Source organism: Helianthus annuus, chromosome 4 (genome assembly GCF_002127325.2).
Source record: "Helianthus annuus cultivar XRQ/B chromosome 4, HanXRQr2.0-SUNRISE, whole genome shotgun sequence".
In the NCBI taxonomy this organism is placed as follows: Eukaryota; Viridiplantae; Streptophyta; class Magnoliopsida; order Asterales; family Asteraceae; genus Helianthus; species Helianthus annuus.
In genome coordinates this window covers 47,070,342-47,095,227 of record NC_035436.2, presented here as the reverse complement: position 1 = coordinate 47,095,227, position 24,886 = coordinate 47,070,342, and the positions used below count along the sequence as shown (strand labels likewise).

General features: G+C 35.2%; 1 protein-coding gene and 1 long non-coding RNA gene across 8 annotated transcripts in view; both read right to left on the bottom strand.

The window, feature by feature from the left end:
• LOC110936321 (5'-nucleotidase domain-containing protein 4) overlaps positions 1-24,886 on the bottom strand; it is a 40,442-nt gene that overhangs the window by 14,142 nt on the left and 1,414 nt on the right. Inside the window, exons 1-15 of one of the 7 annotated variants that reach the window (XM_022178685.2) lie at positions 22,674-23,780; positions 20,905-21,211; positions 20,625-20,702; positions 20,298-20,518; positions 19,837-19,929; positions 18,055-18,138; positions 17,787-17,903; positions 17,596-17,701; positions 17,453-17,515; positions 16,826-16,879; positions 16,637-16,694; positions 16,354-16,430; positions 15,863-15,933; positions 15,518-15,578; positions 12,158-12,217 (exon numbers count right to left, since the gene is read on the bottom strand). In XM_022178685.2, coding sequence (XP_022034377.1) covers positions 12,158-12,217; positions 15,518-15,578; positions 15,863-15,933; positions 16,354-16,430; positions 16,637-16,694; positions 16,826-16,879; positions 17,453-17,515; positions 17,596-17,701; positions 17,787-17,903; positions 18,055-18,138; positions 19,837-19,929; positions 20,298-20,518; positions 20,625-20,702; positions 20,905-21,159 — 1,398 coding nt within the window. In that variant the 5' untranslated portion in view covers positions 21,160-21,211; positions 22,674-23,780. Of the gene's footprint in view, positions 1-12,157; positions 12,218-15,517; positions 15,579-15,862; positions 15,934-16,353; positions 16,431-16,636; positions 16,695-16,825; positions 16,880-17,452; positions 17,516-17,595; positions 17,702-17,786; positions 17,904-18,054; positions 18,139-19,836; positions 19,930-20,297; positions 20,519-20,624; positions 20,703-20,904; positions 21,212-22,673; positions 23,781-24,886 lie in introns of those variants that run through there. The other 6 variants (XM_022178679.2, XM_035988875.1, XM_035988876.1 and 3 more) reach the window with 6 other exon arrangements.
• LOC118491263 lies at positions 1,140-5,328 on the bottom strand. Its single transcript, XR_004891002.1, has 4 exons — positions 4,245-5,328; positions 3,457-3,544; positions 2,257-2,466; positions 1,140-1,195 (listed from the first exon to the last, which is right to left on the bottom strand). It is a non-coding gene; the product is annotated as an uncharacterized LOC118491263 (long non-coding RNA).

Here is a 24,886-nt window from a genome sequence, read left to right as displayed (position 1 = left end):
CCACCCAAATTTGTCCATTTGAAACATTCCTTTTATAAAATCTTGAATTATTTTGAATGTTGCGTTTTGACAAATCATTCTTTGGTTTCCAAATTGGTTTTGGTTCAAACTTGGATGCTTTTGGTTTCCAAATTTGTTTTGGCACTGATATATCAACCTTTGGTTTCCAAATCTGCTTTGGTTCAAATTTGGGTGTCTAAACATCCTAGAACGACTAGTTTACCTCTAGGATGGGCTACAAAAAGACGCAACCACAGTGTTGAGAAAACCATAAAAAACGAATATGACATTGATACCCATATAGTTTGAACAGTATTGGTTCGGTTCTTCACACTAAAGAACAAAAAAAATCAACTACATCTACCCATTCGATTAACAATTTTATTGAATCGTAGATTAGTAGATTAAAATAAGATAACATAAAATGTAAACGATGTAACTATATACAGAAAAAAGTCAAGGAATATTGTATCACCATGTCGAGAAAACCGTAAAACCAAATACAACACCGGTATCGATGTTTGCTCGAATAAAAAAATTATCAAATTATAGATAAATATAAACACATCGCAATGTTATTCGAAAGGAGTAAATTACAAGTTTTGTCCTCTATGTTTACACCAAATTGCAGGCGCTGTCCTTTAGCACAAAAGTTGACAAGTTTTGTACTTAATGTTTCAAAATCTTGCACGTTATGTCCTTTAGGCCAAACTCAGTTAGATTTTTTGGTTAAATTTGGTCATGTGCGTGACACGTGAGGGCATATTTGTCTATTCACCATTATATGGACTATTGTGTAAATGTTTAATGTTTAGGGACTATTATGTAATATAATGAAAATGATATATAATTAAAAAAAACAGTACTTCATCTCCCCAATCGTAGCACAAAACACACTTCATCACTTTCTTCAGCCTCTAATGTCACACCCCCAAAATCCACACGCGAAGTATCACCGCATGGAGGCGTGACTGACCAGGATCAAGCCACCAATCATATTGAACATATATGTAAATAGTAATCGTTATCCAACAATACGAAAGGTGTTTTCAAAACCAACATAATCAAGTGTAGCGGAAGCATAAATGTAAAAACCCATGCATAAGTATCAAGTGTGTAATGTCATAATCATTCACGATCCATTGCCTACAACGACCTGCTCCTCCTTGTGCAAGCTCCATAAGTACCTAAGGTCCTGCAAGGCATGCAGCAGAGAGTCAACAACTAGTTGAGCGATTTCACAGTAAACAGTTCAGTAATCGTAATAGGAAAGTAAGCCTTTTGTTCGTTCGTTAAGTCATGTATCGTATTAGTTCGTATTGCGGCCCTCTAGGCATGTATGCGAAGATTAGGGAAAGTTCCCAAGTATTCTAGACTAGGTATATTTGTATCGCGGCCACCCTGGCATGTGTGCGAAGTTTCTGTATATAGTTCGCGGCCTTTCCAAGGCATGTGTGCGAAGATCAGTCATATTATCGCGGCCAACCCTGGCGTGTATGCGAAGATCAGTTCTATTAGTATCACTAGTCTAGCAGTATCTTAACCAATCACCTTCTTCACCCGAGAATCATATTACTACGTTCCATTATCTAGAGAAGTACAAGTAAATAATCCAATCCCATTCCCACCCTGGGAACCCCATGCCTTGGCTGTGTGAACTCACCTTGGTTTGCTCGGTATGCTAAGTATATGCTCATAGTTAATCAATCACGACCTATAGTATGCACGTATGTACAATCAGTTTCATTCATAATAACTCGCATGCAAATCTAACATCACATAGTGCTTGACAGTTAACATCATGTATCACGTAAGAAATTAATCAATCTCATGCAATTCATGTTTCGTATAAATGTCCATCTCAGTTCGTACTAACAGAGTTATTCATCATCATACTTGAGAGGGTTAACAGTCTTAACGAAGTTAGCAATTTAACAGGAATCATAAACTAACACTGTTAATCAACTCACAGAATTACTAACAGGATTAACAAAAGTTACTCACTTAACATAGTGTCATACATGAAACTAACCAAATTAGTAAAGTTAACTGAGTTAACAAACTTAACTCAGTTAATAGGCTAAACATAGTTACATACTTAACAGACATGAACAGTTGGGCCGAAATCAACTTTTGAAGAAAACACTTGGGCCGAAGACCCTTGTTGGCGAAAACACTTAGGCAACGAAATCTGATACAAACAAAATATTACTAAATTGAGACTAATAAAACAAATGATTTAATTGTGCCTTTCACCTTAATTCTCGAGATATATGCCAGACAAAACAAATGTTCATGTTGATTTTGTCACACCCCGAAATATCAGAGCTGGCGTGACTGGACCGGTATCTTCATTGCACAGCGGAAGCAAATAAGCTAAGACTTCTAAAAATTGAACGCCTGCTAAGTACTCGAAATCCCATGGGTTCTCCTATTCCAACCGTTCCATAGTTTTAAAAATGCAACCTGAGAAAGAACATGCGAAAAAGTCAACATAAAGTTGAGCGAGTTCATAGTTTGTCTTGAAAAGATTTAAAATAAATGTTTTTGATAACCGGTTTTAAAGTTTTTGAGAAAATATAGTAAAATTATTTTCTTGGCATGATATATGAAAAACTGTGAGTCTAGCCCACAATAGTCTTTGTGCATTGCACGAGAGAGAGTGGGCCTAGCCCAAACGAACCTTTATAAGCAGGATCAGCGCGTCCTCTTACTTAGGTATAATTTGAAAAACGTTACCAAAGTTTGTAAATCCATGTATTTGTGAGCTTACATCAAATGAATCTTAAAACATTTGAAAGTTCAGTTTATAAGTAGGTATGTAATGCGTCTATGAACATGTTGATCATTAATGTGTAGCTAAGACATTAATATGTGTGCCGACATAGGAAGCACTCAACCCGGTAGACGATTTAAGTGTCGATTCACTTCGACAGGGACACAAAAGCACTCTAAGTGGCCGCACAAGGACCGTGAGTGGGGCTCGCCCGTACCCGATAGATCTACCCCCTGTTCCGTGGTCCTTAAAAGGATTAATGGTGCCTAAGTTAGCGCCTATTCGCACGTGATCCAAGAGTTCATTCCATAGCTTAATCATACCCTAGTTAATATGTATTTCAAAAGAAAAAAAAAGGGGGACATAAACCCATTGGGTTGTCTCGTTGTTCGTACGCAGAATAACTCAGTCCCGTTGTAGTAACTAGGACATTCCTGTCACTAGTCATGAAAATCATGCACGTTTGTGAAAATACGCGTTTGTTTTGTAAAACCGGTATGTTTAGTATAAACCGTTCGTAAACCATTTGAGTTCCTTGAAATCCATTCGCAATATGGTTTAGAAATATGAGTTTTCGTTCAACGAAAAGTTGTTTATTTTTGCAAAACTTGCATGTCTTTCCACCCCCGAAAACATTTATAAAAATGTAAAACAGTAAAAAGTGGGGGTTATGAACTCACCTTGATATTCCTGTGCAAAGCTAGCTTAGTGTGATTCCGTAGTGTCGTTCCAAGAACGTGTATTAGCTAGCGTGCATCTACCGTATCCCTAACAGGGAATAACATATCAGTTTTCTAATTTAAGCGTAGCTAAACTACGTGTCCGAGCTCTGCCGAATCGTTAACTAAACGATTCTATAAAGGTGTTATTATCTTGGTTTGAAATAACCAAACTATGGTTATTTGATCCCATTCATAATCGGGATGACGCTAAGTCTCGGAAACGACTTAGTTTCCGAGTGATTAGGTTATATATATATTTATATATTTAAACATAAATATACTAAGTCGTGTTAGTTGTCATGAATAGAAAGGCGTATTAGAAAGAGAAAGATGACTCTTCGTAGTTTTTATAAACCAGCAGCTCGTGTTTTGTCGAGATGTTATGCATCCCTTTCGTAAGTCGTAAAACGTCGCCAAAAGTATAGATATACTTTATATTTATTTCGCGAAAATACTTTCATAGGTGTCGCTTATACAATATAAATATGTTTGGTATTTCAGATTTTTACGGAAAATCGGGCAGAGGTTCCTCTGTTTTTGGACGATCCCGACAACTGAAGTGTCGATTTACTTTCAAAATTCAATCAACAATTCAATGCAATGTACTCAATCATATATAGTTTCGTCAAAATATATCAAAACATAACTAATATCTAGTCGAAGCGGGTCGAGCTCGGTCGCGTATAACTAAAATTTTTCATAATAACGAAATAGATAAAAAGAATTTCGCGTCATTTAAACTTTACCGCGTCTTGCGTTTGACCAGTTGACCCGACAGTTGACTGGTTGACCAGAGTTGACTTGCGTTGACTGAATTGACCGAACCATTGACTCGTTGACTGCCTTTGACCAAGACCCGAAACCGAGCCGAAAACCCGCAACTGACCCGTTGCTGTGTTGACTCGCACTGACCCGAGCCGAAACCAGTTGACTGAACCATTTACCCGAACCGAACCGAACTATGAACCGAAACCTGCTGATGTGATCCCGAGTCACCAAAACTCGAACCCGTTGTACCATGCTATGACTGAACCGAACCAGAATGGCACATGAACCGAACCGAGCACACCCAACTGAACTGAGTTGACTCGTAAATTGACCTGACCTGAACCGAAATTTTGTTGACTGCTGTTGTCTGAACTTGAGCCGGTTGAGCCAAAACTTAACCCCGAGCCAGCTGAACCATCCACCACTACTGTTATTGCCGTAGACCCGTCACCAACCACCATCCCGTTACCATCCGAACCAAAACTCAAGCCAAAAACGAGAACCTGTAATATCTTGCTCGGACCCGAAACAAACCGAAGCGAACTGAACAGAAACACCACCACTGCTGTTCTACTGTCGGCATCATCATCATCATCCACATCAGAGCCTGTCGGAGACGAAGAGGCACCGGAAGTCAGAGTCAAAACTCACCACCACCGCCCTAACTGTCGTCGGAGAGCAAGATCGCACCACCGCCGCCACTGACGGCGGCACCGTCGCCTGAATACTTCGCCGGAAAAACGAGATAGAGGCAGAGATAGGGGGTGCGGCCGGGTGTGTGGGTGTTGTCGGAGAGAGGAACGAGATTGCAGGTGTGGTGTGGGTTTCGCCAGAGATTCGGCGCCGGAGAAGCCGAGCGGGAGAATGAGGGTTGTGAGAACGAGGGGAGTGTTTCGGGGTGTGTGTGTGTTTGTCGGAGAAGCCGGCGTTGGATTTCCGGCCGGAGGTTACTCCGGTGACCTGAGTGACGAGAGAGAAGACAAGACAGAGTGTTATGTTTGAGAGTGGGGTTTTGTTTGAATGTGTAACAGAGGTGGTAAAAAAAATATCTAGTAATTAACTAGTAAAAAAAAATGATGATGGTTTGGTTGGGGAAACCTTTAAGCCGTAAGGCATGAAGGAAAAGAAAACAACTTTTTTTTTCTTTTTGTTTTAATGGTTTAGATTTAATCATATACAGCATGGGTGTAATATTATTAAATTAGAGTTCTAGTACTAGCTTGAAGTAATGAATGAAGACAAGTAGATATTTTTATGATGTGAAAATTCGTTGATTGTAGTACTAGTCATATGGGTTTTGTCATTCATGTGTCTTAGTAGGTATGGGTTTTAGGAATGGCATGCTAGAAATAATATGTCTAACTTGACTTTTCCTTTCCTCTAATCATGTGGATTGTTGGGGACATAAGGAATGGAAGCATGGGTCTTGTATAGATAATTTTTATATAGATAATTTTTATAGATGTACGTTGTCTTGAGGTTGCAAGAAATCAAATAAAAAAAAAGGTAGAAAAAGAAATGGGATTTAAATTTGATAGTTTTTCTATAAAACTAATAAACCTATTAGTTTATAAGGTTAGTAAACGCCCAACTTATATACGTATAGGTATATACATATATATACCTTTTAGCATGGGTAGAAAATTTACAAGACGGATCCTTTGTTAGCACAAAGATATACATATGGTTTTTCTTAAAACCATATATAGTCTTGGAAAATTAAATCTTAAATATAAAATTTATACACGGTGAACGTATCTTTATACTTTTCTATAATTATTGAATTTATCACCAACGTTCGTTTTCGCTTCGTGACATTTGGAAGCACTATAAATTCGCGAAACGACATTCATAAGTATAAATTATACGTATAAACTTCATATTTGTTAGCATGGTCAGTATTTTGTACGGTGTCAGTTTGTTTTCGTTTATCGTTCAGCAGAATTACCCAAAATCACCGTACGCGCATTATAACGTCGAATAAGCGTCCCTAGGCATTCCAGTAGCCTAATTTAGTTAATCCGTGCCTTAAACACTGTTTCTTATCCTCTTAAACGTCCGTTAATCGCGTAATTAGAAGCCGTTAATTACCGGTTGTCACAGATTTATCATACCCATCATTTAATTCTCATGATATTGCTTCTGACAACATTATTAGTGTGCACATGTTGATTTGATCAAGAACACAACACACACAAACACATGGCCTCCATTTCTTATTCATGGTTATCCAAAAATCCTGAATTCACTAGTGGATTCGTATGATACATTAATATTTCTGTTCTTCCAACCCAACCAATTATCATGCACAACATGCCACAACATCATCATCATCAAACCTTCGCTAAAATCCATTAGGTCATTAATACATTAATATTTGTATACACATTAACATACATCATCGAAATATTACTATCCAACCCTACTGTGTATGCACATGATCAAGACCTACGGATTAAAACTCACGTATTTAAACATCATCAAATACCTAATAGACGACAACTAATCATAACCATCATGTTACCTATATCATTCTCTAACAAATAAAGTTGTTTCTCATATGGTTGGTAGCACCAACAGTTCACATATAAACACATGTAACTCGACAGAAAATATTTCATGAACCGTAGTGATCATATTAACCCGTATCACGATGTATAACGAAGGTGTTAGGGCCCAGAAGATGATTTCAGTCGTGGGGGAGGGGTTGCCGATGATCTCCAAGAGGTGAGGGAACTATTAGGGTTTGCAAAAGTTTTCCCTTAAGTTATTACGTATGATTCCTAATACATAAAAACAATCACCAAGTGGATTTGGGTCCGGTTGAATTTAATGGTTATGGGCCTGATGCCCAGACTTCATTTGGGCCTTATATATATATCATACATGATTGATAAACTTAAAGGTGCGCACGTGTTCGGGTTTGGGTTTCAAGTAAATTCGCGGCCCACAAGTGTCGAGTAATTCTGCGGCCTAATTTAGTTAGTTTCCTAAATTTACTAAATTACACAATTAATCGTATCATGGTTTCTTGTAAACATACACGCATAACACAAGAGTTTCACATAACGAACACATAAACACATAATTGCAACATCTGACCGAACGTTAATAGAGGTAACACACACACGTAAAGAACTTGAAACTCCGAGTTGTCACATCTAAACCCTTAACCACCACCATGAACTACCGCTTAATCTCCCCAATCGGAGCACAAAACGTCGTCGTTTCCAACAACACACTCTTAATCTCTCCAATCGGTAACCGCATCTCCGTCACTGACCTCCTCAAATCTGAAACCCTAACCCTACCACTCCAATCTTCATCCAACATCTCCAGAATTGCCGCCTCACCGGACGGCATCTTCCTCATCGCCGTCGACGACAACGTCCGCCGCCAGTTCATCAACCTCCGCCCTAACGGTTGTTGGTGTTGGTAAGTTAGTCGAGATCTGGAGGTCTACAGGGTTGAGAACTTTCGCTAAAAGTTACTTGTGTTGATTGGAGTCCTGATTCGAGGTATTTGTTAGCCGGTTCGAAGGATTTGACTGTTAGCTTGTTTTGTTTGAAGAAAGTTAGGGGTGAGGTTAATAGTAAGAGTAAGCCTTTTATGTTTTTAGGTCATAGAGATGGGATTTTCGAGTGGGGTGTTTGGGTTGTATCAGATGCCAGATTTTGTTTATATACACTTGTTGTCGGTATCGAGGGAGAAGATTACGACAGCTAGTTTTAATGAGCTTAGGAATTGGTTCTTGATTGTTCTTGTTATTAAAAGATTGTGATGACTCAGACGGTCGTTCCAACTTTTCGGCAAGGTTCCGACATCTCAGGGGAGCGGTGATGGTGGCGGGTGGAGTTCTTGAGTTCCAGATATAAACACAGAAATATATACAGAGAAAGAGAATTTATATATTTTTTTATTTTTAAGTTTTGTACAAAATAGTCCCTGAATAAAAGTTCTTTACGAAATAACCCTTGGAATGTGAAATGACAAAAATGCCCTCATGTACAATGTACATGACCATATTTAACCAAAAAATATAACTGGGTTTGGTCTAAAGGACAAAACGTGCAAGATTTTGGAACATTAAGCACAAAACTTGTCAACATTTGTGCTAAAGGACAGCGCCTGCAATTTGGTGTAAATATAAAGGACAAAACTTGTAATTTACTCTATTCGAAAGTTTAGCAAACGTCATATTATATTATTCAAATAACAAAAGGGGTAAACGGCTTATAAAACGTCATATTATATTGCTTAAGTAAGGACAAAGGTAAACGACATTCATTTTATATTACTGTGTACAACTCAGTTTCAAATATAATTTACGTCTAAAGGTAGATAAATGGTAAACGACATCACTTTATATTATTGTGTACAATTTGTAATTTTATAAAATATCGTATTTTTTTAAGTTATAAGCGAAAAACGAAATATATTCAAAATGAATTATAACAATAAAATATTATAATAATTATATTAAAAAAACAATTATAAAAAAAGCGTTGAATGTAATCCATTTTAATAATTTATTAAAAAGATAATTAAGAAAACAAAACAGAAAGTTAAAACATGAAAATATTATAAAATATAGCATTGTTTATGTCAACAAAACAGAAAGTTAAAACATGAAAATATTATAAAATATAACACCGTTTATGTCCTTTATAAATGTAAGATATAAATTTTAATAATTTACTAAAAAGATAATTAAGAAAACAAAACAGAAAGTTAAAACATGAAAATATTATAAAATATAGCATTGTTTATGTCAACAAAACAGAAAGTTAAAACAATGAAAATATTATAAAATATAGCACTGTTTATGTCCTTTATAATAAAATGTAAGATATAGGAATAATACTTTCCTTTTTTTATGATTTTTTTACTTTTAATGATATTTTTTTATTTTTGTTTTCTTTTTTTAACTTTGTTTTTTGTTTTTTTTCTTTATGAATTTTTGACTTTTATTGGCATTTTTTATTGGGGTAAATTTGTAGAAATGTAACTAAGTTTACCAAATGTTCTAATTAAGTCACCGAAACTTTTTTTGTCTCCTTAAAATCACTAAAGTTTCATTTGATGTTCTAATACTATTTAATTATCAGGTTATTAGGTTACAATGATGATGTGTCAGGTTTCATTAATTTTTTTTAATATTTTATTATGATGTATAAAATATAAATAATAACATTGATTTTCAATTTAAAATTAAAAGAAGAGAATTTATAAATCACATTTATACAAACTCATTTGCTTCATCTTCAACATCTAAACTCTCGCACACCCATTTTAAAAGAATTTTTAAATCACAGTTATAAAATCTTGTTTGCTTCATCTTCAATAACTAAACTCTCCTACACCCATATATTTAATCTTTTTAAATTAAATTAATTCGAATTAAGCTTTCTTTAACCTCCGATGTCATTCTCTGAACATTTTATAGTTTCTATCATGTCGCTGTGAAACCACCATCTACCGCCATGAGACCACCACCACTAACCACCTTGAAAAGCTTAAGTCGTCGAATCTGTTCTCAGATCTCACACCTGTCACTGGAGAGGCTAACAGATTCACCACTTGTTATACAAGTCGATTGTTACCTCCGCAAAACTATCAGATTTAATCTGGGCTTGTACCACCACGCCAACCATCATATTCGCCGGAAATCACACCCTCAGTTTTCAGGCAATCTTTTCAGAGTAGAGACGGGGGTCGGTGTTTTGATCTTTTGCATGCGATGTCTTCAATCGAGGATTTTTAGGCCATAATTTCAAGGTTGGTCGTCGACAATTTGGTATAGGAGGGTTGAGGTGCTTCTGGGTTGGGATCTAAGAGACAATGAAAGTTTAGATGTGAAGATGAAACCTGAAAAGCTTGTGGATGAATTTTTTATTTAGGTTTACTATTTTTTTATTTACTTCACCGAAAATCCACATAAGCATTAAAAGAAAAAAAGATAGAAAAAAAGAATGGTAACCTGATGACCTGGTAATTACACGCTATTAGAACACAAAATCAAAGTTAAGTTACTTTATAAAGACAAAAAAAGTTTGGATTACTTAATTGAAACAACCAGCAAACTTGATTACATTTCTGTAGCGTTTTCCCTTTTTTATTTTGTTTTCTTTTCCTTTTATTAAATCTTTTCTCTTTTTTTTTGGTATGGCTTTTGACGTTTAGTGTTTCTTTTATTTTTTTTATTGATATAACTAGAATCGATATTTATTAGTATTATCATAACCAATATCGATATTTGCTTTTATGGTTTTTAGATGAGTCGAGTCTAATGACCAAAGTCATTAACACGAGGGAAAACCGATCATACTCCCGCCACATAGCTCGAAGGGAAAACCTTGTATCGATATTCGCTTTTATATATCAATCTTCGTTTTTATGGTTTCCGATGAGTCGAGCTGACAACGACCAAAGTCACGCTGTGTAACATAAGCGAAAAACGATCATAGTCTCGCCACGTAGTGCGGTGGGTGAACTTTTTTTTGATTTGTTTTAATTGGTATTATCGGAACTGGGATCGTTAGTTGCTATTATCGATCTTCGCTTTTATTGCTTTCGTTGAGTCGGGGTGATAATGACCAAAGTCACGCCGCATACCATGGGAAAATCGATCAAGCACCCGCCGCGTAGAGCGGGAGAATAAAAACTAGTTATACTTAAACTATAGATTCTTTATCTTTAAACATTGACATCAATTAAGTTGTGGCATCATACTTTTTTGTTTCAATTTTTTTTTTTATAAAAAACGGGTCAACCTTTGAACATGCCACGTTGACGTGAAGTCAACCCGTTTAGCTAACGTGTTCACAGCAATTGACTTGACATGTGAAGTTTGTGTTAGGTTCATGTCATGTTCTTGTCTTAGTGCCAAAAATTTACCACCTTGACCACAACCATTACCCTTATATATTTGCATGAAAGTATGATAGTAAAATGGTTCATGAACAGAGTCATACATATATGGACATAGCACGCAACAAACAAACAAACAAACTAGTTCACTGAGACCAAAGGGTTTAACTCAGCATGTATTTGAACTGCACACAACAAACACCATACTTTCTTTCTTACAAAGAGAGAACATTTGACTCATGAACCATGAAGTTCTCCACTGGCCTATAGTACTTGTTAGGAGAGTAAAGCCCCAGATTTCCAACTTGACTTGTGTACAGACAAGCAAATCTCTCCACCTATATTATTATAAACCGAAACTCATGTTCAGTCTCGTATACAACGAAAAATGGCGGGTCAGCGGTTTAAGTTACGGGTCAAAACGGGCTCAAGTCAAAACATGTACTTTTGACTTTTGAGCGTGTCAAAACAAATTGGGCCCACCCCACCAGTGACCAGCCGTTGACACTTATTTATTTAACGCTTTAATTAATTATTGTATTAATATAAGATTGCAAAAACTATATTGGTAACATGTTCTTCTAAGTAGAATGATTTTGGATGCAAGCATTTACACGTTAGGCTACTTTTGTTTGACTCGTTAAATCAATAATGTAAAACCTGAACTGATCCGTTTTTTTATGTAAATGGGCTCAAATTGTCATCTCTACTTGTATATATATAGTATATAGTATATAGTATATAGTATATAGTATATAGTATATAGTATATAGTATATAGTATATAGTATATAGTATAAAGTGAATTTGCATAAAGAAATAATTAAAAAACCTGGTGTGCAAAGCGGGAGTTTTGAAATCCAGCCTTCATAATCTGCCCCCACACGGGAACTGTGCATAACATAAAAACGTCACTCGAAAATAATACAAAAAGTACGGATTCAGCATATTGCTACTGATGAATTTTTTATTTAACAAAATAAAAGCACATGCAAACATAAGATCCTTATAAAACTGGTTACCTGCTGGTGGAAACTTCTCTGGGCCTCTTGATGAGCTGCACGAACACGTGCGCGGTAACCCTGTGCATAATAAAATTGAGAGTGCACCACAGTTCATCTATTCACTAGCAATTTCTAAATTAAAAGGGTATACAAAGGATATTTAAGAAAGTAAAAAAAATAAAGAGTAAACTTCCGTTTTGCTCCCTGTGGTTTGGTCACTTTAACGGTTTTGCTCCAAACCTTTAAAAATAGCCATTTTACTCCCTGATGTTTCGTTTAATTTTTTTGCCAGTTTGCTCCCCGCCTCTAACTCCATCCAAATTGTTTGTTTTTCCATTTTGCTTCCCGCAGGGAGCAAACTGGCAACAAAACCAAAACATCAGGGAGTAAAATGGCTATTTTTAAAGGTTTGGGGCAAAACCGTTAAAGTGACCAAACCACAGGGAGCAAAACGGAAGTTTACTCAAAAATAAAACATAGGCAGATTTTGTAGTGTACAGAACAATGATTACATATTATACCAATATAAGATCATCAATTTACTACGCATATTTTGTAGTCTTTGGAACTAGAGGTTGTAAAATGGGTGCGGCGGGTAGGTTGGGTAGCGGGTCATAGATAGCACATAACATTTTGGTGCAAGTAGGGTCAGGCTGGATTTAAGTTACAGCCAAGATTTATCTTATTTAATTAATATTTAATTCTTTGAATTCTAAAATGATTTAGGATGTTTTCTTTTGTTAATTACTTTTCCTGTTTGTGATAATAGAGCATGCGCATTGACCCGTTCATAACTAAATAGGTCAAAAATGCCACATCCATATGGAACATGGACTCTCAAAATTGAAATTAAACTGGAGATGTTTTATTTTTGAATTTTTGAATCAAACTATCTTCACTTTTTATTTTAATGGTTATGAACATTACTACACCATGCCTTGACAAGAAAACATTGCCACTTTGAACACAAGTTTTTAAGGTTTGTCCACATGTATCATATGACCTCACTTGTTCAAGGTATCCAAATAGATTTTTTTCAGCAAGAGCACATTTTTCATTTTGGAAATCTGATAGAAACTGGAAAATTTGATTAATAAAAATAGGGAAAACAAGGGATAGTTAGCCTGATTCGAGATAGGCAAATCTCCAAACACAAGACACGATAATGAATAAAAACTGGACAAAGAAAATAGATGACTAAAGGCCTATTTATTCTTGAGGATTGCTGGAAGTTTCCCCTTATTTTAGCCTTTGAAATAGTTGCTGAAATCAAGGCTGCTGAAATCATGGGATAATATCTTAAATTATGCAAGGAGATAATTGTGCATTTGATTGAGAGGATCAGTTTGGATCCATCCAATTTGGTTCTTATCATTACTTCCCGCCTGGTAAAACGACTTGTCCTCAAGTCGATTAAACAAATTTGTCCCAATCATCGGTTGTTCCTCAAACGGTTCAATAGTGAGGTGGTGGCAAGTAGCGGAGTTGTGCGTTTCCGGTTGCAGTCCTTGCAGCTTATGTTCTTGACCATTGACAATGAAAATCATAAAATTTTTAGCCCAATTTGTTTGAACCGTATTTAGGGTAGCTAACCATTGCATGCCTAGTACTACATCAGCACCTCCTAGGACAAATGGATAGAAGTCTTGTGTGATGAGGAGGTCTGCCAATTTCAATGGGACATCCTTGCACATCTGGTTGCATCGGATGACATTCACATCTCCTATTTGGACACCGAAGGGTGTGATAAGCTGGGAACTGATTTGTAGGCTCTTTACCAGCTTATCCAAAATAAAATTATAGGTCGAACCACTGTCAATCAACACTAGCACCTCAGTTGTACCTATAACTCCTTGTAGCTTCATTGTAGTTGGTGTAGATCGACCAAAGAGAGCGTGAAGGCTGATCTCAGCCATTTCATCTGAGCTATTCTGCTCGTTTATTGCTTCTGTTTCATCTCCTATATCAGCGATCTCTAAAACTTTGAAAGATCCCGATTTACAACGATGTCCTGGACCAAATTTCTCCCCACATCGAAAGCACAACCCTTTTGCGAATCGGGACTGTTTCTCCTCGTCAGAAATGCGAAGAGGGATATTGGTGGTTGAAGAAGTCACGGCTGATGAAGAGGTTTCGGCGGTGACAGTGGGTTTTGAATTCTTCCCGAACCGGTTGTAATCTGCCTTTGATTCGAATTCTAATGCTAAACTCATAGCACTATAAACTGTACGGGGTTTGTGGATTCGAACATCGGTTTTCAACTCGTCTTTAAGACCGTTCAAAAATACCCCTAAGAGACAATGATCAGGCCAATTTGGGACCCGAGAGGATCTCTTAGCGAATTCCTGCTGTTATTCTTGAACTGAACTAGTTTGTTTGATGTTACACAGAAATTCATCCGGGTTTTGGAACTCGGCTGGCCCAAAATTTTTGGTAAACGTGTGGGTCAATTCTTCCCAAAAAGTGATGGGTTGGTCGTTAGAGAGCCAAGAGTAAAGATCCAAGGCATCACGCTCTAGGTGCATTGAGGCCACTTCAACCTTCTCCTCATCAGGTATATGATAATACCTGAAGTATTTTTCGGCTTTCAGCAACCATCCACGAGGATCTCCTCCGCTAAAAGTCAGGAATTCGAGTTTGTTATAGGGCCTATATGGTTGTCGACTCCTCCAGGAACTTCCCCCTTCATCACTCTTGCTTCCTCGGGAACGGTCTCTTGCCTTTAGAGCTGCAATCTCCTGCCTCTGGGCTGCTATATCCTCTTTCAGCGTGTCAATTGACCCCAATTTTGCGGCTATGGCAGCCAACTGAACAACAATTTGGTCGGGTGGGTTACTGTTGTCGTTCGAGTTATTCCGGGTTTGCACCATTTCGTTCCCGGCAATGGAACCAAATGATAGAAACTGGAAAATTTGATTAATAAAAATAGGGAAAACAAGGGATAGTTGGCCTGATTCGAGATAGGCAAATCTCCAAACACAAGACACGATAATGAATAAAAACTGGACAAAGAAAATAGATGACTAAAGGCCTATTTATTCTTGAGGATTGCTGGAAGTTTCCCCTTATTTTAGCCTTTAAAATAGTTGCTGAAATCAAGGCTGCTGAAATCATGGGATAATATCATTTTTTCAATGCTGGAAGTTTCCCTTCTCATTTATCATTTTTTCAATAGGTTGAGTTATAAACTTAAAATGAAGGTTTTTCCCCTTATAAGTTGCTGAAAACCCTTTGCTTTGAAATAGTTGCTGAAATCAAGGTTGCTGAAATCATGGGATAATATCTTAAATTATGCAGGGAGATAATTGTGCATTTGATTGAGAGGATCAGTTTGGATCCATCCAATTTGGTTCTTATCAAAATCATTTAGTAAATTACCTCAAGTAGCTCCAGCTTCGCAATGAGCTTTTCCTTTTCACTGTTATCCATATCTTCATGCCTGGAAGCACAAAAAAACAGTAAAAACTAGATAGTTAGGAGAAGAATTGCAAAAATGTGAATAGTTTGTTTTGATGTGGGTTTCTTTTAAAAGAAAATACTAAACGGGTCAATTTGGTTGTGTTTTATCTCTATCAGGTAAATTAAAAAATTATCTAAAAAGAAAATGGGTCAAATATGCTGAAGATAGCCCAGAGTGAATTTTTAAAGCATAAAACCTCCTCTTAACATATAGGAATTTTTATCCCAAACCCACCCGTTTTGCCACATCCAGGAAATACGTACTCAAGGGACCACTTCAAATGATGGACTTGATCTTCAATCTTATCTCGCTCACCCCTGAGCAATTTTAGTTTCTGCGCAAATACAAGTTTCAGAAGAAAAACGTTAAGATAGGACAAATATATCTATTCTTTTCATACAAAATTTGAAGTTTGCTCAGAAGCACATATACATGCATGGAAGTATATGTATGTGTATGTATACACACATAAATACGTAAACACACACATATATATGTAGAGTTAGTTAAGAATAGAAGGTTTTATGTATTAAAATTGCACTTTGGGCGACTTTCAACCATTTAACATTTTTCCTTTTAAGCTTTTTGTTTTACCCGTTTGGCACATAAGAGGTAATACATGACCCCAGTGGATCAAAATTTCCACCTTTAAGATCACAACATAACTCACGATATATACTCAAAAGTTCATATTCCAAATCTAATATTGAAAATTTTGTTCATTAAACTTTGATATCACAAACTAGAATATCACCTTTCGAGTCTCCGATGAGGATGAAAGAATTCTAGCCTCCTTTTCAAGTTCTGGAACAATAAACATTGTCCTCCAACCTGTTTCATGTAGTTGCACAATCAACGGTCAACATTAAATTAAAACACAAAAGAATGTCATCTTGAAGCAAATAGATTACAATAAAGCTACAATAATAAATGATATCTATTGCATAATCCACCATCTAATGCCAATTATAAGAATAAACATTTCTAAAAGAGCACGATGATATAATACATGACATCAGGTATACAAAAAATCGTACCCAGAGCTTTTTTGCTTCGTAAGATGTCCCCGTATATATGATCACCAACGTACAAAACCTAAGAATAATCGAAAAGTATTAAAAAAACAAAATTTTAACAAGCTCCTGAAATAATAAAGGAAGGTTCACAGAAATCAATCAATCACTACATGCAAAAAGCAATGAAAAACAAAAAATAAAATACAATACCTGTGAACTTGACCCCACATTAAGTAGCTTATGCAGATGGCTGACATTGCCTCCCTGAGTTAGCCAAGAAGTGTCATATTGTTTACACTAATGTTTATACAAACTAATGTTTATTAATATATATATATATATATATATATATATATATATATATATATATATATATATATATATATATATATATATATATATATATATTATATATTGGTTAGAGTTGGCTATAAAGTCCATTTTCCTTACAAAGTGTAAAAAGTCATAAAACACCATAATGTCAACCATAAAACACACTCAAAACCCACAAATAACATAGTGAAAATAACTAAAACACCATATTTGTGGGTTTTGTGTTGTGTTTTGGATGATAACACTTTGATTATCGAATGACTAACATTAGTGTGTTTTATGTTGATTATCATGTTGTGTTTTATATTCATAGTTGTACGATGATGTGTTTGAAGTTTTTAAGGACTGTTAGGGTTTGGATATTGTGTTTTAGTGATCTTCACTATGTTATTTGTGGGTTGAGTGTGTTTTATGGCTGAAATTGTAGTGTTTTATGACTTTCTACACTTTGCAGGAAAAATATATAGACTTTGTAGCCGAACCTCACCCTATATTATATTATACCTGAAACACCTTGTAATGCTTATTTGGGATCTGATCTGGCAATTCTGCAGCAGGGCCTCCCACCTGACAATAATTAATCAAGTATTTAAACATATGAAAAAGGTATAAAAGGTGTATGGAATGGAAGATGTGTATTCACAAACCTGAGCAAGCGGAGTACCATTGTCGGTGTTAATAAGCTTCCCTGACTCCGTCTCAACCGCAAAAAGATCAGCACGATTTTTATCATGGAAGAAGCTTGGTTTAGCACTGCATTAATAAATATTTTTATTTATAGACATGTTTTGTTACACATTGAATATATACACGGCCTTAAACTAAGTAAAGCGATAACCTGCCAGTGATGACAAAGTCAAAATATTGGAGCCAATTAGAGCTCAAGGAGGAGCTGCTATTGATCGTACGTGCCTCAATAAGAAAGTTCATCACTACATGCGTATAATCCCAAAGACTGCACGTTAAATTAACCCATTTTTGGTTACAAATATTATAACACATAAGAAAATAAAGACAATGAAGGTGCTAACATATTATATAATTTTTTGCAGATAACAAAAAAAGTGCATAGTGTTACAGATAAAAAAGTAAGAATATAGAAGTACCTGTTTGTCACTAAAAATACTGTGCGTCCAGAACTTTTCAGCATTTTCAGCATTGGAATAATAGTGTCATCCTCATTGATATACCTGAAAATTAAACAACATGTTTAAGGAAAAAGGAAAACACAAAAGAAGCTACCTAGCAGCAAGAAAAGAATATCTATTTGTGTGTGACTGTGTTTAGAAACACATGCATATATATAAATGAATTCAATATATAAGGCATGTATATATGTTGGTGTATATATAGAAACAAACACAAGTGATGTTCAAATATAATCGAGTGCTCAATTATGCAAATGATATATGATAGATGTCCGACATCAAGCTTCTGCCATTTGTTCTTATTACTTGATTAACCTTAAAATCTTTCTTAATTTCAATATCTAAGTTCAATTCTGAAGTACACAATCTAAAGTAAGTAGTACTAGTTTCCACGTGTACATTGTAGGCGGTCGATATCGACAGCTGGATACCTCCACAGCTTGTAAAGAAGCAAATGACCTCATCCATCTAAATAAAAGCTCCCTTATCCACCGAAAACAATTTCTACCCCTCCACCCCCAAACCCACACACACAAAAATTGATCTGCGTCGCTATAAAAACCAAGATCCAAGGTCGGGTGTAAGTTAAGTAGTTAACTTGTATTTCAAAATAGTTTGTGGGCGTAAAGTTCTAATATCCATGGTAAGATCAGTAATATTCATGTGGTTACTTTAGTTACAAAACACAATCATATCTGTTTTAGAAATTAGCAAGGCGTTCTTTGACTCTATGGCTTGATCTTTGCTAATTCTGGTTCACTTACAGTTCGTGCTAGACTACTTAATGCTAAAACATGAGTGTATATACAGCTGAAAGGAATATATATCACACCATTAACACTAGGAAAATGATTCAAAAAAAAAAAAAAAAAACCAAATCAAGTTTTCTTATTAGTTCGGAAGTGCATACACGAGAGCACAATAAACACACAAGGAAAATATACAGATGATCAGCTAATTTTATTTTACTATAAATGAAAATATTAGAAAACTATAAATATGGTAATTAAATAGTCCTTTAATAAGTTTTTAATTAAAAAACACTTAGTGTACATGTATTAACGCTCATATTTTAAAATGCTACAACTATTCTGAATAGGACTTAAATTGATATTGTGAATTTAAGAATGTTCTTTATCCAAACAAAAAATTCATATATATACACTTAGCATGCTTTCTTGCTTGTAATATACTAATATGAAAAACTAAGAGCAACTATTTTGACTCTATCCTATAAATTTCAGGAATATATTCACATCAGTAGATATAGTGTTCTATTGATATAAATCTGTTACTTCAAGGAAAATATAACACAACATTACCAGAATCACAATTGATTTATAATAATTATGATAAACCTCAGATATGATGTTAAATTAGCAGCTATTTAAAAGAGTATTATAAAATTTCAAAAAATTAGTTGGTAAAGTATTTATAAATTTTTTATCCTGAGTTGATTTATATTTCTGATAAATACAAGGGCCTAGACATTTCATTTTAGAAAGAGCTCAAAAAGGTATAATTGTGAAATAGCTTTAGTGTTTCACTCAAAAAACAACGAGAAATGCTATATGCCACAATATTCCATAAAATCCACATGTAATCCAATAGCATGGTACCATAGTTGCTTCATGCAAAGAAGAATACTATGGCCTAGCTTGCAACAAAGAGTTACATAATGTAAGCCAAATGCTACTTTCTTTATACCAGAAATCATATATATGGTAAAAAAGCACATACTTTTTTGGATCTTTCGCAACCATTTCCTTCAAAGTTCCGTCACGATGGCACATATCAACAGCAGAGCGGACATCAGCATAGATACGAGAGTAGCTGCGAAAATTAATTGTGACATTAACATTTAGTGAGACACGATTCCAAACAACAAACAAGTAATAGACAAGGCAATACATAAAAAGTGAAAAATCTCTGTATACATTCCTTTTTAAAAAAAAGGAAAAGGAGGAAAAGCGACTACTTTTCGAATCATATAACAATGGTCCACGGCTAAGCAACCAAATTTAGAGTTATAAATCTCTATATATACTCCGCGAATGTAACGAATGAATAGGTTGTCACATTCTTAGGGTTATATGCTGTTATCAACTCCATTTATTACTATAGTCATCAGTTTCCCATAGAGAAGCCAACTGCAACTACAACATCAATCAGGAATTGGAAATGTTAGTTGTGCTCCTTACTCTTTTACTTCTGAGATTTGTCCGGGGTTATTATCCTTATAATCAACAAGCTGAGCAAAAAGATATGATTCGGCTAGTGAAAAAAACGTATCAATATGCGCATAATCTGGACCATCGAACGCATCTTTAATAAAAGTGTTCCCATATGTAGCGACTTTTTCATCCTTGGATAACAATCTGAATCCATGGTACGCTATCTTCACGTACTTGTGCCTGTCCATCTGCGAGAGACAAAGATACGGACAGCATTAGATAAATAAAGAATGCGAAAGAATTTAAGGCAAGCTACCATAAACGGTAAAAGTTCTGTATTTGACGTTCACAAACCTTAAGTATGTTTCCTCTCTTTTTGTCTAGGACAAGGCCTCTAACCATGTAAGTCCAGTCAAAAGACCATTCCAGTAGCTGAACCGAAACAGAAAAGACGAAAGAGTTGTAGTAATAATATAGAATTTTAACGAAATGCTGAAACAAATTCAAGTAGATAAAACTGATATCAATTGGTATAACCATCATGTAGATGTACATTACAAACAGCTTGGTAAAAGAAGATGCACATGTATACAAAAACCTTATCTTAGAAAACCAAAAGCAAATATAAACAAACCTCTTTAGGATAACCCAGGTTTCTGACCAGCTTTTCGACAGTACCATAGTACGCCAGAGATTCGAAAGTTTCGGGTTTGTACTGGGCCAAAGTGTAGTCCATGTCGAAGCCCACGGCAACTATACTATTCATATTTACAGCACTATTACAGAAGATTTGTTGTCCAATATCAATATTCTGCCTTTCTTCAGGAAATGACGATAAGCCCAGATCATGACTCTCTTCACAAGCATTAATTCCTCTTCCCTCTGACATAATTCTACTCAAAATACGCCTTGCTAGAAACTAATAATGGACCTGTTTAATACTAAAAAGAAACATGTAAACCATTAATCTGATATTCATGAAATCAAAGAACACCATTTTGTAAGGCTAATTCATGCAGCTGCATACGCAATAGATATTCATCTAAAAAAGCTTCTACGATGTCTACCATCTCACAACAAAACGAAACCATTTTGGTATGTAAACTCATAGGCAAACACTCTTAAAAAAGGTCCAATAATTCGAAACGGTTCACAATATTATTATAGCTTCTCTTGGGAATGAACTAAAATTTCACAAAATTGAAATGTTTAAGAAACCACAAATTGACTTTTTAAAATTTTGGGAGATTGGTAACTGTTAAATATAAAGATTCACTATTATATGTGTTTGTAAGTATATAAAATGTCTTGATTCAACAAGTCATCAAAGTTTATACTAGAGGAGAACTAAACTAGAAAGTGTCACAACTTAAAAGAATGTTGAATGGAATACTTATTTGGGGGGAATGAATAAAATTAAACCCAAACTTCAAGATATGGCCAAAAAATAAAATAAAATAAAATTATTTTACATATTAAAGGATGGTAGTGCCTCTCAACAGTGGGAGGGGAAAGAAAAGAGATGAAAATATAGAAAAACCATGTTCCCGAGTTTTTTTAAGGATAGAAGGGGAGGGAAAAGGAGGGAAAAGAGAAGAAAATTTGTCCATATATTCATTCTTCCAAATTAGAGAGATTAGGAGAGAAAATATTATTAATTACTAAATTGCCCTCATATCTAATTAGAATGTTTTATGTTTAAAGGGTATAATGGTAAAATTGTTTTTTACTTTTCTTTTCCTCCTAACTCGGGAACACATAAAATGTTTGATTTCTTCTCTTTTCCTTTACTTTTCACTAAACTCGGGAACACGAAAAAAATCACATCTTTTCCTTCATTTTCTCTCTTATTTTATTTTCCTTCCCCTCCCTCTGTTAAATGAGACTCGGACACACGCAAACCCTAAAATCAAATATACATATATTGTTTGTGTGAAAATTGAGAAGCATGAGAACTAAAATCTCATAGATCATAATTTATACCATGATCTAGCCCTAGAGAAAATTTAGCAGTAAAATTGCAAAAATAAAATAAAATAAATAAATAAAAAAAATCATACATTCAGTTCATCAACCAAACCATACAAACCATTTCATGTCAGAGAAGATCAACACGAAACCAACATCGTTCAAGTAATTTTACCAGAAAAATCATAAAACCTGACCGATCAACACCAAAATCACTTACATGCATATCAAAAATTACTCAGTCAACAGTACAAATAAGTAAAAAACTTCTTAACGAATGAAATTCCAAAAAAAAAAAAATCATTTGAGTAATTTTACTACATATCCCATCAACACCAAAAACACTCAAATGCATGTCAAAATTCACAAAGAACAGTACAAATAAAAAATTCAGCATAGTTTCAAGTATATATACTAACAACAGTTGAAGCAAACCTTGAGATCTTTTGGTAATGCAGCAATATGGAGTCTCAGAAAACCTGAACCGGCAATGAAATTGTGAAAAACCTGAACGCTATAAAAATAAAAAAGAAGGGTTCATAACACGCACCTTATCATATCGATCAGTAGTCTAAAAATAGCATGTTGAGACGGTGATCAATGTGACAAGTGGAATCAGATTGCAAAGTCATTAAAATTGCAATAAAGCACATCAGTTGGAATTTAGCCAGTGATATCAGCATTTCAATTTGATTTTTCATTTCTTGACGGAACTTAATTCCCCCCCGGAAAATACGCTACTTTTCAGGGTTTAGGCGGTTTCTGTGTAAATGAGTTGAGTGACACGTGGATAGACGGTTGTAGAGTGGACGGTTAGTGTGGACGGCAAGCGGTGGTGGTGGTTGCTTCTTTTTTCCGGTGGAAGGTGGGCGGGTGAAAAATGACAACCTAAAATGGTGGGTTGGGATCAAAATTTTTTGTTTTTATGGTTAAAAAACCTTTTTTAGAATAAATTACAAGTTTTGTCCTTTATGTTTACACCATTTTGCAGACGATGTCCTTTAGCGCAAAACTTTGCAAGTTTTGTACTTTATGTTTCAAAATCTTGCCCGTTTTAACCTTTAGGTCAAACCCAGTTAGATTTTTTGGTTAAGTATGGTCAGTGTCTTGCACATGAGGGTATTCTTGTCATTTCATTATACAGGGGCTATTTTGCAAATACCATATGTCTAAGGATTGATGTGTACAAAAATTAAAAACATTTCCCTTCCCTTTGCATCATCATCATCTTCCCCAATTCTCACCAAAATCAACCTAAACCCTAATTTCACAAACCCTCTGTTTTTGCCAACATCCAATCGCAGGTTCTAAATTACGGTCATCAAAGGCACACAATTGGCGTTGAGGCAGAGCGTTGAAATGGAGGAAGAACGACAACTCGGTTCTGACTGGTTTCACCGAGTTAACTCACCCGGACTCAGTTCTTCAGATTTAAGTCAGCTCGAACGGAACCTCTCGATGCAGGAACGGAATCTTTCGATGCAGGAACGCATTCAACACGGGCTTTATGACAGTTGGAACAATCAATCTTGTTAGAGGTTTTAAGGTGAAGAGGAACAGAGATAACTGAGGTTAAACATACATGTTACAAATTTAAAGGAGACATTGCATCAGAGTTAGGATCAAAAGAAAATCGAAAAAAAGGTAGCTGGATAACTGATTTGTTAAGTTTTTAGTAGAATATTATTTGCAAATAGTTTTTTTTTTTCAATTGGTGAAGGTTAGCAAAATTTTGTATCACTTAGTTCAATCCCAAAGAAACGGGATTCGAACAACGTATGTATTTTCTTATCTCAAACATGATTTTACTGTCTTTTAAATCTCCTAACTGCCACGAGTCTCCTTGATGTGGACAAGTACGAATTTAAATACTAGTTATGACTGATTTGCAAGTTTTGGGGTTTAGGTTGATTTTGGTGAGAATTGGGGGAGATGATGATGCAGAGTGAAAGAGAATATTTTTAATTTTTGTACACGATAAATCCTTAGACATATGGTATTTGCACAATAGCCCCTAGATAATGAAATGACAAGAATACCCTCATGTGCAAGGCACATGACCATACTTAACCAAAAAATCTAACTGGGTTTGGCCTAAAGGTTAAAACGTGCAAGATTTTGAAACATAAAGTACAAAACTTGCAAAGTTTTGCGCTAAAGGACAGTGTCTGCAAAATGATGTAAACATAAAGAACAAAACTTGTAATTTACTCTTTTTTTATTTTTATTCGTTAGTTTGTATTAAATTTTATAGAGTTATAGTACTCTATTTTTTGGACTTTAAATGTCAACAATATAAAAATTGAGATGAAAATATAAAATATGTAGTTTATTCTAACTGTACCAAGATGAGTAAAATAGTGTATCTCCTCAATAGGCCGAGCGTGTCTGTCCATATGTGTCATACGTCCCATTCTTCATCACATATTTTCTGTAAATTTTATCTGTTTTTTAAAAACCTCCCACAAATATTATGTTCTTCTATACAATATTTGTGCCACATAGTGACGAGATTGTGTGACATCCGACATTTTCAAGTTAACTCTGTTATGTGTAACGTTATCACGAACATCCATTATCACATTACACCTAATTAGAGTTAATTAAGTGTGCGAGTTAGTACATGAACACCCACATAACGGTAATTC